Below are 13,935 nucleotides of genomic sequence, written 5' to 3' on the forward strand. Positions count from 1 at the left end.
CCTTGTTCTGTTATCACCAAGTCGACACGTGTAATTTCATAGAGTTGTAGACTCAGATTCAGAGACAAGGACAATTAAACCACTGCCTGCAGAGGGACAGCCTGGTATAATGCTACGTTTCACAGTTCACTGAAAGTATACAATTTAAAAAATACAGCTCGCAGCACATGAACAAATCTCTACCTCTGTGATATCAAAAGGCACTTTGCAATCATGACAATATAAGATGTGCTATTTGCAGAAAACTTCATTTGACCTCTTAAGAGGAAACTTGGCTGGATACATTTTCATTCAAGAGTACAGCACCTCTTACCTCAGACCACCCTGTTTAACATCCACCTATGTGGTCTACAGTGGAGCCCAGCTCTCCTCGGTATATGTGAGGTGCATACAGTAATATACTCTGAAATCTCATGTGTAAAGCTCTAAAGCAGATTAGCAGGTAATACTTCAGTCCAACTAATATGTTTTGATCAATCATGTACGGCTAAACATGAAGAAATTTAACAAAAGTTTCAAAAAGATACCCACCGAAACATGGAACTGTAACTTGACACTTTGATGTGGCCTTTAGTCATTTTCCTCAAGTCAAATGAAGCTTCACTGTTTAATTAAGACAATGTTGTCTTTTTTAAATTCAATGAATCACAGAAGAACTCCTTGTTAGGTAAGATGGCTGCACTTGTTAAGCCCAAATGATCTACTGCTGAGTCAACTAATCAGCTTAGATCATGTAAAAACTCCTAGAGGCAGGTTTTACATCCTCTTTAGGGCAATGAATCCAAAGGAGCCAGAGGCATGGAAAATGTGATTCTTCAAGATGGAACTAAACATTTATTTCCAGAGTTAGAAATCCATCATGCTGCATTGGACTTTTTCATAAAATACATTCTAAACATGAAAGTAGGAAAAAGAACCAGGAACACTTGGAACAAGAGCGACAGAGTCTGTGTTATTAGTGATAATAGTCAAATCGATCCAAGTAAAAATGTCCGTTGTGAAAAGCATCTGTTGCAGACAGCAAGATAATGAGATCTCCTCTGAATTACAAAGTGGGTTCACTTTAACTGTCACCCAATCTGGCTGTGCTCACATCTCAGTGAGGAAGAACAACCACTTCACCCGTTACTTGAGGACTGCAGAGACATCCCAAATAGGCCTGTTCTCCACAGAAGTTTATAGGTTGCCTGGAAACATTAGTGCTATAATTTCTAACCACCCTGAGGATTTGTGCAAAAATACACAGTACAGAGAACGGGGTGTGATCCGCCAGAGACAGCCACTTGGTGGATGAGCAGGATACAAGATGAAGCAGCTGGATGTCCTAAGAAGACGGGAGACCAGACTAAGACAGCTGCAACACCCATTTAAAAGTTGTATATTAAAGGACAAATGTATTTGAGAAGAGCTGGTTTTAACAGCGATCAGCTACTTGGTCCTGTATGTTTGCCACAAACAAGCAAAGGAACCAAAATAGAGGGTAATCTAAAAGCTTTGGTTTAATATCAAACAAAAAATACTAACTTTAAAAAAAAGTTGATATTTAACACGAAATATATGAATCTGAGGGTTATCATAAACTAATAGGATTCCAATACTTTGGCTTTTGTACAAGCATGCACTTCACTTGGCTAAACTGTCAATTCTAAAACTACATTTTCTCAGAGGAGTTTATCTTAGTTCAAGGCTGACAAGTGAGAAATAATCATCCAGGATATACAAAAAGTAGATAATCAAAACTCTAGAATATATCGCACTGGTGTTTAGGACGATAATATGGTACATGTGGCCTGATCAATATTCCCTTCATACCAGTGACCCGTGCTGAATCAGTATTGACAAACGTTAAAGAAAGTAGAAAAGATTGTTGGTTGCTGTTTCCTCGTCCATCCATAGTCTGTCTTATCAAGTGTAAGGACATTTATATAATGTCCTTGATCAAGAAGCCTCAGCTCCAGTTCAGATCCTTTGCACACAAGTCTCATAGGGTGTATGGCGTGATGCATGCTCATTTAGCTTCATAAATATCCACAACATTTTGTTTGAATAATGCAGCTCTCCTTCAGGAGAGGTGGAAAAGTCTGTATCCAACCTGTGAGGTGTACAAGGCCAGATGTGCAGCAGGGAGGACGGGGCTGCAGCTGTATGAGCAGCCCAGTCCGTAGAGCGCTGCTGAACCGGCCTGCATGTTAACACTGAGAGGGAAGGTTAAAGACGAGAAGCCGGGGTGCAGCACAGTCTTGTGTCCAGCACCAGCTGCCATTCTGAGTTTCTCCACCTCGGCCTCCTGAAGCCTCTTGGCCTTCGCTCGTCGGTTCTGGAACCAGATCTTGACCTGGGTCTCAGACAGCGATAGTGAGGAGGAGAACTCGGCCCGCTCTGCGATGGACAGGTACTGCTTCTGACGAAACTTCCTCTCCAGGGCCAGGAGCTGCGTGGTGGTGAAGGGAGTGCGAGGCTTGCGGTTGGTTTTGTGCTTCCTCAAGGAGCACACCGGTGGACTGAGATGCCCTGAAGGACATGAGAAAAGAGGGAGGCCATAACTTGGTTGGACGAATAGAAAAGTTGATGGGTTTAATATCCAAGTAGCTGAACAAGGCCTGCACCGATTAGTGGATTATTAGGTTATTCATTACTAACCCAAAAAATGAATTATCAACACATTTGTTGTTAGTATTGATTGATCTATCTAAAAAAAAATCCTGGTTTGCTGCTTCACAAAATGTTTGTCTGCTACAGTTTTCCAATACATAGTGTAGCAAACTGATGGTATATGGGTCTGGGACAGTTAATGGAAAGATGGAATGAGTGATATTTTCATTTAAAATAATCTGGTTTAAAAAAAAAAAATTCCAAATACTATTGGGCAAGCCACAAAAAGAAGAAAACGAAAAAGTAGTGAAAAGCTATTTAAAGTGTATTTAAATTAAATTATATTATTATTTGTTCTGCATGTATTCTGTGTGTCCTTTTCCTTGACTAAAACCTTAGCTGAGCATCGATACATTTGACCTACATGGATATCTCCTTCATTTATTTATCAGCTATAATCTCAGAACCAGCTGTGAACGGAGTCCTTGCGTTCTTTGCTATCACTTTGATATCTAGAACGTGAGGGATATTCCCCAAAGAAATAACCATAATAGAAACCATTATTTAATAGCAGATCCATTCTGATGAATAATTCAAGACAAACACTTACGGGGTGGCGGGGACATCTTCATGGAGCTGGAAATCCAAGACGCACCGTCCCCTTCCTCCGAGGGCTCGCTTTTGACAGATACTAAGTGCTGGCGGAACTCAGGCCCGATCTCCTGATGTTCATTCAATGCGCCATGTCTCTTGTCTCTGTCCGAGGGCTTCCTGTCCGACATGAGCGCCTCCACGCTGAAGGGCAGACGCGACACCTGCGCCCCGCACCTCCTCAGTCGCGGTGGATGTGCAGCCTCGACTGTGGGAAACCCGTCTCTCCAGTCCTCTGGCGAAGACATGGCTTTTCTTCTTTTGACAAAAACGATATCCGATCCCAATCCAGGAAACACAGGCGGCGCCCACACGGAGAGAAACCCGGCTGTTACTTATCCCTAGTTGTCACAAAGTTGACAAAAGTTGGAGCTGGGAAAACTTTGGGAGGCACTCGAGACTTCGAGCCATGATGCCTCCTGATCCAGGGGTTGTTTTTTTTGGGGGGGGGGGGACTCGTGATAGGACGCCGTGTTTGGGACGCTCTGAACGGGATTCCTGTGGGGCCACACCCCCAGGCAGACAGCAGGTCAGCCAGACCTCACATCCATTTAGTGACAATTAGGAAACACAGTGAGACTGCTCCGTGAAGAAGGCTCACGAGGCTTTGTCATAATTACAGACGTCAACAGACTGAATGCAAACCAAATGTTTCACACTGAAAGCACAGGAAAACAGATTTTGAAGAATTAATGCATGAGAAAAGTTGACAAGACGGAGGTGTGTATGGGGGGGGGGGGGGGGCATCCACTTATATTTGCTTAACTCTTTCCAATCCTTCAATTAGGCTGGTGGATGAGAGGCATCGATGGGACATCTGAACAGCTGTGGTTCCACTTAACAAAAGCTGACAGAGCTCCTGATTCAAGCCCCGACTCGCTCGACCTGACACGCCAATTGTGGGAGAATCACAATGGTGATCAATGAGCATTACGGTGCTTTCAAAATTCAGACCTCACCGTACGGCAAGCACACACTGAAATGTGAGAGTCAGTCGGGGGATGGATTATGGTTTGGGGCAGGCCTTAAAATGACTGTCATTACATTGTTATTATTAACACCTTGTAATTAGGCCTGCGGAAGCCGGTTCTTTTAAGCAGGATTTAACGGTGATGAAGGAAAATTGCTACCTTCCTGAGGTGTGTGGCGCCCGCTGCGATTAGTCCCAGTCTCTGCTCTGCCGGTGGAGACAGAGGCGTCTCGTGCCTGTTTGAAGCTCATACCTGTAGGGCTCGAGAGTATTAGGACACATCATGAGAAGTGGAAAAAGCAGCTCTGCCCTTCCTAAACACTGCCTCCAACCACACACTGATGGGATTCATCACTGGAGCTAATGGCACGTCCTACACACCAGAGAAAAAAGGTGCATCCATCTCAAAGCTCACATCAAAAGAGGAACAGTGAAAGATTTAATGTCGTCAGAGTTCATTCAGGCAAAGAGAGACATGCACAGCTGCTGATGCAAACTTAAAGTGCTTATTGGATCCTATGTCCTATAGTCCAAGTTGGTTTCATACGTTACACTCTCCTGTCTGCTTCCTTTACTATGTGCGTGTCTCATTTAACAACAGATGCCCACACACACAAGGGCCACCTGTGAATTGACTGTCCAGAGCTCTGTGATCAGCCCACGAGAGACTGTGTGCTCTCTGTAATCAGAAGGATTACACTGGCATCATGGGCTCAACGCCCCAGTGCCTCAACATCGTTTGTCTTCACATAGTAACCAAAGTGTGTGCACGCACGTACGCACGTACGCACACAGACACGAACGCACACAAATTAAGGGTCACATTTTTTTTACTGCACTAGGATACAGCGTGCAGAGTTACATGGGTTTTACTTTTACAAGATAAACTTCTTGGCAACATCAAGCAGATAAGAATGACTAATTATCTGTAGAGTTACTAGACAAAATATCAGCTATCTGATATTTTGGCATTTTCTGAAGCCAGAGACTGCATAGGAGAGGTTGTGGTGTGAGCCAGAGTATCTAGGTATTTGATGTTTTAGTTATAAAATAAAATAAAAAATTAAAAGTTGCCGAAAATAAAGACTTATTTTACATCAGTGTGATCGGAACTCCCTAAAATGACAGAAACCATCAAGGCATTTATTTGATGTGTACTTTTACTTTAATTTGGTTCATGTCCTATCCACTGATATGGAGGATATGGGCTTTATACAGTGGCCAGCCACTACAGGGCGATCGGGATGTCTTGGTTACACTTTTGGGGAGCTGTCATGTCCACTTCTATATTTACAGTCTTAGTAATTTACTTTTTTTAAATCACATTTAATGAAAATAACAACGGTACGCATTTTACTCACTTTTGAGTAGGATTCAAGAAAATACCATCATGCATGCGTGCATATACTGTTCTAATTATACATGTTTTGCTCAGTAACTAGAAAATAGTTATTTAATTATGACTCTAAAGTAGAACATAGGCTGTCAAGCATCTTACCACTAGGATAGGATGTGAGAACTACTATAAAAACTATATGTTGTGAAAAATATAGCTTTGCTTAAATTTGAGTCAATGTATGAACAGTGCAGAGCAGCAGTGGAACAGAGAGCTAACGTCCTCAGCTCACACTGATTGCCCCAAACACCAATTAGCACTCCTCTCTCTTCTGCTTCACTTCACCTGCATGTATTTCAGATACGAATGCTGCCATCCTGCAGATTTGGAGCCAAAGTCTTGGCAGTAGTGGCCAGGGGAATGGAGCTGCAGTCCTGTTATATCCTGTTGATACACTGAACACGCTTGACCAATTGAGTCAATGAGTCATGCTCAGCTGCCAAGCATGACATTTCGACCTCATTTTGATACCATCAAATAACGAATTAAAACCAAACCTTTTGGAAAAATTACCATTTGAACATACAGTACATTGAAGTTACTATAACTACATAATATGATATAATGTCTAGTTTTACTTTTGTTTACACTAATATGGAGGAGGTGGGATTCATGACCTATACTGCAGCCAGCCATCAGGTCGGAATTGAGATGCCTCGCCTGAGCTTTCATGTCATTCATCTTTATATACAGTCTGGGGTGTCTTACACACCAAGTGACTGAGGTTTGCATCTTTGACATGCAGCAACATGTTCAAGGCAGAGTCAAACACACAATACACACATCGACCCGCAAACTCACTGTAGCCATCACAGGGCAATCAAGACTGAATCAATTCTTCATCTGGAGACAGTCAAAATATACCACTCGTTTAAAAAAAACTAAACAACTATTGTTTAATGTCATTGTAAGTACAGGGTAGGATGGATTACAGCAAAAAGTCAAATGAGCTCTTAAGATGTACGTCCCAATACGGAGGGGAGCTTGTTTTGGGTTAATCTTAGCCTTGATGCCTTCAAATGAGTCCTATGTGGTAAGGCTGGCACCAACCACTCCCAAAACTGCTTATTTACTGAATCACTGTTTTTAGAGTGAGCTTTCTTACACAGCAGTCCTGCTTTTGTTAAGTTGTATTAACATATACCATACCTGTCGACTCCAAGGCACACAAGAAATGCCATGATGTATTTTTGAGTTAATTCAATGTCACATTCTCTGTCAGGGATTCACTGTGGGAACTGATGACGCTTAATGTGAATACAGTTTTCATATAAATGAAAATTGAGCAATAAGGTTTTAGCACAATTAAGATTAAAATGTGGCAAACAAAAAAAAATGCATAATGACCCTATTTATATAGATATGTATTTTAGTTTAAAAAATAAGTTATTCAGCAAAACATGGTAATTAAAGACAACAGTACTGAATACAGATGACATTGTGTATTGTGCCTTTTGATAACAAGAGTGGATAATTATTTTCTGGGATGCTATAATCAGATATGTTTTCTTATTACTGCTACCTAAGGTCCTTTCGTCGAAGCATTCATTGCGTCATGGTCCGTTGAGGGATCTTCCAGCACCTTTGTCCACTGTTGTTGTTGTAGTGAGTGACTAATAACAAAAAATGCCAAAATAAATTGTACTAAATCACTAATGAAAGCACAGCATTAACATCTCCATGTTACTAAAACAAATCAATGATGCTAATGTACATGTGCTGCAGATTGTCTGGTGGCAAATTAAACGTTTTAACTTTGACCCACATTTGCTCTGCAAACAAACCACAGAATATACTCAGTAATATTCTCTTACAAGCGTATCATTAAACAATCCACCTCAAAATGAGCTGCTGTCTCGTAAAGTCCCACAGTGTATCTTTAGACCACATGAAGGATTGTGAAATATTAGTCAGCAATGCACTAATCACATCTACCGGGAGTGAGATTGACGTGTTTGTGGGCTCCTCCAGGGAGAGTGATTACACTGTTCATCACAAAATTATACTGCCACTCTTATGATGGCCTCTGAAGATGATTTGATTAATGGCAGAGATCATTCAAAGCTAAAAATATTCAAATATCAATCGAATAATAACAAAAATTACAAGTATATGTGCCCCAGTCTGTAAAAGATTTGTTGGAGGTTTAGGTTTCCAGTGGATTCAATTATAGGTTGTTTATGTAAAGGTACATGTTGCCACACAACAATAAACATGTTGATTCATAAAGAGAGCCCTTTATGGCAAGGACAGATTACAGATTAACGAGATCAAGAGTCTACAGTCGTGTTTTCGGCTCTGGGCGATTTAGGCACAACGGCTTTGAGCTTAAGTCTAACATAACCATGCTATAATATCCTAACATAAATAATGAAAGGTAAATCCAGGTGTAGCTTGTTTATGATTTGTTCTGTGTGTTTTGCTCTGTGGTTAGACTCGTGAAGAGATTGTTGTTCTGAAAAATTGTACAAAAAATGAAGCAGGGTTTCAAGTCCTGAATCATCAGTGTATCTGTGAACCAGGACTTAAAATTTTGCTGAGGTTAGAGTAAAAACCCTCGAAAGTTATCAATATCTTAGCTTATTTTGATCTCAGCTGAAAGGTGTTGAGCATTCTACCAAAAAAAATTCCAGAGTGCATTGTCAGCTCGGAAATCTTCTGACATTACCGGGTCAGGAAGTGGTAAAGTAGGTGTTAAAATATAAAAACGAAAGACAAACGCACAACAACCTCCAAACTCTTGTCTAGGATGCCAACATTTTACTTAACCAAACATGCATCTAACCTGAGAAAGCTGCTCAGCGTCCACACAGAGGATTTGCATTATTGAGTTGCAACAACATGCGTGACATTATGTAAACATGAATCCGAAGCTCAGCCCAAACAATATTTAATCTGCAACTTATATCTGCCTCATATTACATTTTAAAGCTTAACGTCTTTTATTTATTTCTCCAACATGTCTCCCATTTCTGCTGACTGTGCTACTCCCTGAACTGGTTTAGAACAACAAAAACAGCTGTTTTTAAACTGCCTAACATCCCGAGGCCTCCTCCGCAAATGTAAACGATGCAGCAAACCACCGCTCTACAGGCTCAGCAGTCTGGAGGTACAGTCGCCACAGTCTCCCTTCAGACCACAGCTCTGATTAAAAAACCTGTTTAACTGCTAATCACCACGACAAGTCATTTATCCTCAACGCTATAAAAACACTCACAATAAATTGCCTGTTTACATGCTCAAAACAACCAGATCTATTTGCTGCAGAGTAAATCAACCCATGAACTTGATGGTTTGTTTCTGATGCAGAGTTAAAGTGTTTCTGAAAAGCTGAATATAATTACATTAATCAGTACATCCAAGCCGCTAGTTAAATTACTCAAAGGGAACTGATAATGACCCAAATCACTTTTGAAGCAATGTTGTTTAAATCAGCAAGTTTTTTGCTGCAGGAACTTTCAGAAAGCTATTCGTTTGAGTGTAACTCAAAAAGATAGGTCCCAGTTGATAATGAAACAACGGCGGTTTAAGGTCAAGAGAAAGCTACTCACATTAGTGACCACATGTACCCAAGGATTACACCAACTCAAATTTAGACATACATCTGACAATCCCTATCAAAAAAGCTACAAGAAACGTCTTTTTAATGTAATAAAATACTTGCAGCTGTGGTACATATGGGTGGCAGCCTATCTAACGGCATCTGTATTATAGCACATACTGTACTTCAAGAGGAAACACGTGAACTGTAATGAGAACTCTGTTAACGCTGACATGTAGTGTTCAGGGTAGAAAAGGGCTAAAACAACTGGCCTCTAAACACAGAGGCAATGAGGCTCATCAATCAAAACATTGAGAAACTGCCGAACAATTTAAGGTAAATTGTCCATGGTTTAACAACAATCATTTTACAGTTAAAATAATCACAGCCATATGCTGCTCTCAAGTGGATTTACTGATATAAATCCTGATAGCAAGCAGGAACCTGAAACCTCGGGTGGCAGATTCATCACTTCGTTAAACGAGGTCAGGTCAGTGCCGTTACTCAAAATTGTTAACCACTTTTTTATTCATGCTATAAATAACAGTAACCGTGACATAAACACTTTATCATAAATTTATCCTGCATTATAGGATAATATTATATTATATATTAATAAATGATAGAAGAAAATCTCCTTTAAGCTTGTTTGGTAACAGGAGCCTTTTGTGATCATTTTAGCTTTTAAGACAAACTGCACATAGTGAAATCTTCTTTAATTCATAGTAGCGCCATACAGGCCACTATTTGAAGTGTACCATTTTTCATTTCTGCAACAGATATTTGTTACCTGATGCTAAAATAGCTTGGTGCCCTTTCTGTTGGAAGGTAGTAAAATGACTCTAAGAGGATATTGTGTAGTGTTTTAAGACCAGGAACTGAAAGTACAGCAGCCATTGATGCAAGAGTAAGTGGTGCCCTCTGGTGGATAAGAAAGAGAGTTTTACCTGAGATCATCTAGTAGTAAATACTGTAATGTGAATTTACCCAACATCATGTTTTATTAAACTTTCTACTTTTGATGTAGTTGTTTGTTGAGTAAATTATATTTTGTTCACTTGTTATTGTTCTGAGGGGAAAACATTTGAGTATTTATAGTAACGTGAATTAATTAGCCAAAAGATTTGAAAATATAATCTTTTAATGAATACAACACTGTCCATTGAACCTTAGTGTAAAATATTCTTCCTCCTATTGTTGATGGTCTCACAGCACTATACTAGTAGGCACTTAAAGCTCTGTCTCTTTGTAACACTGGCTTTCAACAAAAATAAGTTTAAGAAGTACATGCATCCACTACTGCGAACAGGGGAGAAAGACCGAGGACATCTTTTAGATAGAGTAATGGTGTCCAGCTATTTCAGCATCTGTGAGCCTTGGTGAGGGCGGCGAGCCTCTGCCTGATAAGCTTGTTCTCCTCCATCATCCTGGCGGTGGTTTTAAGAACTGCCAGCGTGGCCTATCCAGGACAGGAGTCACATCGACAGCAGGAGAGAGAGGAAGGAATAAAAAGTTTAGTTCCTGGGTCCAGTGAACACATTGTACATGAGTGGTTGTGTGGTTAAGAGAAGGAGATCACACTGGTTCTGGTATTAAAGACCAAATTCAATGAAGATTTACTGATACATTCTCTGCACAAAAATTGTGAAATTAACTTGACGTGGAAGTGATTGTGGCCCGTTAGTTACTGTTTACATCCAAGATGCTACAAGATAACTAAAAGACAAATAGGGAGTGGCCAATCATGTTTTTTCCTGAGCAGTGTGACTCACAGCCCACCCTTCTGCTTTTTGTTACCAATGCAGTTACTATCTTCACTGCGATAGAGGATAGTGGGGAAACTAGTCATATTAAAATGTTATGAAAATGTCGATTATGTATACAGTTATGTACATTTCTGGATATGTTTGGTTCAGTGGTTTCTGCCTACCTCTTTCTTTTTATTTGTGGCTTTGTTAGTTGATCTTTTGGAGAAGAAAACACCTCCAACGTCAGAGTCAGCATCTGTGATTAAAATATGTGAATATGAGGTTTCCTCTGCTAACAGTGCAGACTACCTTTAAAGAGAACAGGTTTAGAGCTCATTCATGCTTTGCCATCTTTCTATAAAGCAGATCCATGTTAACTTCGAGGGTGGAAACCATCGCAATCTTGTCCACAACAACAACAAAAAAAAAACAAAACATGAGGAGCCTCTCAGGGTAATCAAAATGTATTTAAAAAAAAGAGTTGAATATTAGTATGGTAATTAACTGCAGCAATTTTGTACAGGATTTCTTTATGACAGTGGTTCACAGCATTTTTAGCTTGTGACCCCACACAACCTTTTAATAACATAGCAATTTATGTACAGTTCAAACACAGAGACATGTTTCCTTCTCAGGTAGTTTTTTGTTGGTGGCCAAAAGAGTTGTATAGTCAGAATTACACTAGAAAACAAAGAAATCACATAAATATAAAGTTTGATATTTACTTATTTTTTGGGACAGTGACTATAAACTGTTATTCTTGTCCTAAAACAGAAGCTAAACAACTAGCACCAGCAAACATGATAGCTAGCAACAGCTATCAGCACAAGCTACCTTCCTAGCCATCATTAGCAGCTAAGGAGCTAGCTAGCAACAGCAAACGGGTCTAGCTACTTTCTTATCTAACATTAAATGCTAAGGAGCTAGCTAGCAACAGCTAACGGGACCAGCCACCACTTAGCTATCATTAGCAGCCACATTACCCTTGCTCCCTCTTGTGGTCACAGAGGTCCTGATCTCGGCGGGCTTCGACGTCCATCCTCCAGGCGTTTCGTCCTCCTGTGTCACCTTCTTCTTGGATAACCTGTTACTTCTGAATTCTGGTAATTTGACTTTTAAAATAAACCGAGGGTTTCCATCTCTCTCCCTCTTGTTCCTGCACTTGTCCACCTTATGGCCGGACTTGGGCGGGCCCATGGTGGTGTCAAGCTGTGGTTCTTCTGTTTGACTGGAGCCCGGCTGAGAACCAAACCTGGGGACATACGCAGTCTTAGCTCGAGGCATCTCTCCCTGCCGGGTCCAGAGACTGTTTCAGTCTGAGAGAGAGAGAGACACACACAGACCGGCTGGTTTGAGAGAGACAGAATGAGATACTGAGCAGGAAATATTTCACCTTTGCAACTGTCTAAGACAAGTCAAGACATCAAATATTCCTTTGATCTATGGCAACTGACACAGTCCCTCGTTCCTTGATGAGCGCTTACATGGACGAAAGTCTATTTTTTGTGCATGTGTGGTATATGTGCATGCATTGTATTACTGCACATATAATTATTATGTGCAGCTTATAATACAATAACAATACAGTTACAAAGTATTCTAAAAAATAATCAGAAATGAACAGAAATGAAATAAATAAAAGCCTAAATAAAATCAAAGAGACTTCCTGGTCTGTGTGAAAACAGTAACTGAAAAAAGAACTCAAGAAAGGCTCGCTGGTAGAAGTAGATCTTGAGGCGTTTCTATCAGAGCCTGTGTGGATAAAATCATTTTTTTAAAGCAACCCATTCAGACCACGTTGATTTAAAACATGGTACTACGGCAGCCAGCATCTCTAGACCTTCAAATGGTGTTTATGTTTGGCAGCATTTGGAGGAGATCAATACAAGATTGGACAATTTTTGTGACATGTTGCTCAGGAAAAACAAATGGCTATCAAACAGAACTTTAAGCTTCAGTTAGTGTGACAGACGAGCAGCGTGTGGCAGTATTTCTCTAGCGATAGGCAGAGGTCCAAAAATAAGTTTTACAATAATTCATGTATTTCACACTTTCAGCTTTTTAAAATCAGACATGCATTAATTTAATGAATCCAGCATGATAAGATAAGTGGACTTAAGAGGAATGTTCAACAGCGTGTCATCTGCATGACAGTGAAAGGAGATACCAGGTCTACGGAGGACCTCACCAGTTTTCTGTACAATATGATCCAATGTGCAGCTTGCATTTGAGAGATTCTGTTATACAGTAAATAAAATGATGTTTTTAAGTGTAATCTATAGACCCACCTAATGAGCCTTGGGTAAATGAATGTCCTTACGATACATTCAAGGAGCATCTTGTAGATCATTATAGTTGTTGGACAATGAGACAATTTAAAATCAGTTGTACTGCAGCTAATCTAGAATAATGAATCACATTCTATAGGCCCATCGTTTATTTTTTGTCAAATCTTAATTTGTAGCATAATTAGCAACTATAGATACATATACTACCTGTAGATTGAGTTGAAATGTTTCTCTGCAATTATTTCAGTATTGGGTGGAAATATTGCAGTACAGCTTCCAAAATGTTAAGTAAAATATTTCCTGAGTAGATATACATTCCATCAATGCTAAGAACTAATTCAAATCACAACTGGACAAAAATAAATAACAAATAATAAAAATCCTTACAGATTCAATAGGGCCTCTCACCATTCGGTGCTCGGGCCCTAATAACGTCATTCACAACATTTTGTTGCAGGCATACATTCATTTCACTTGATAAAGGCTTTTATTAGACAAGGCAATGGTTTGCTGAGACACAGGAGAGCAGGTTTAGGTGAGTCGAACAGCACCCACTAAGGCCTGAAATAAGCCTCAGCCTATAAATACCTCTGACCTGATTTAACTTAGCTCACCAGATGTGCATAAAGCGTGCTCTCACACAACAATGGCATCCCATGCAACCCTCTGTTTTACACAAAAACCTTAAGGGGGTTAGATCAACATAAGGCCTCTAAATAACTGCAGTGAATCAACATTAGGCAAAGAAC

At 40.1% G+C, this 13,935-nt stretch overlaps 1 protein-coding gene across 1 annotated transcript; it reads right to left on the reverse strand.

The window, feature by feature from the left end:
- Positions 1-859: 859 nt before the first annotated feature.
- On the reverse strand, positions 860-3,530 carry LOC133958975 (homeobox protein MSX-2-like). The gene is made up of 2 exons (XM_062394021.1): positions 3,203-3,530; positions 860-2,511 (listed from the first exon to the last, which is right to left on the reverse strand). Exons 1-2 carry the CDS (start codon positions 3,489-3,491, stop codon positions 2,063-2,065), a joined length of 738 nt encoding a protein of 245 aa, XP_062250005.1. The 5' UTR covers positions 3,492-3,530; the 3' UTR covers positions 860-2,062.
- Between the last annotated feature and the right edge of the window lie 10,405 nt (positions 3,531-13,935).

Source organism: Platichthys flesus, chromosome 8 (assembly GCF_949316205.1).
Source record: "Platichthys flesus chromosome 8, fPlaFle2.1, whole genome shotgun sequence".
NCBI classification, from domain to species: domain Eukaryota; kingdom Metazoa; phylum Chordata; class Actinopteri; order Pleuronectiformes; family Pleuronectidae; genus Platichthys; species Platichthys flesus.

Bases quoted from the DNA above. Each gene is read 5' to 3' on its own strand.
- LOC133958975 (XM_062394021.1), bottom strand. From the start codon at position 3,491: ATGTCTTCGCCAGAGGACTGGAGAGACGGGTTTCCCACAGTCGAGGCT. The intron at 2,512-3,202 runs GTAAGTGTTTGT...CATGTCCTTCAG, and splicing joins GAAGATGTCCCCGCCACCCC to GGCATCTCAGTCCACCGGTG.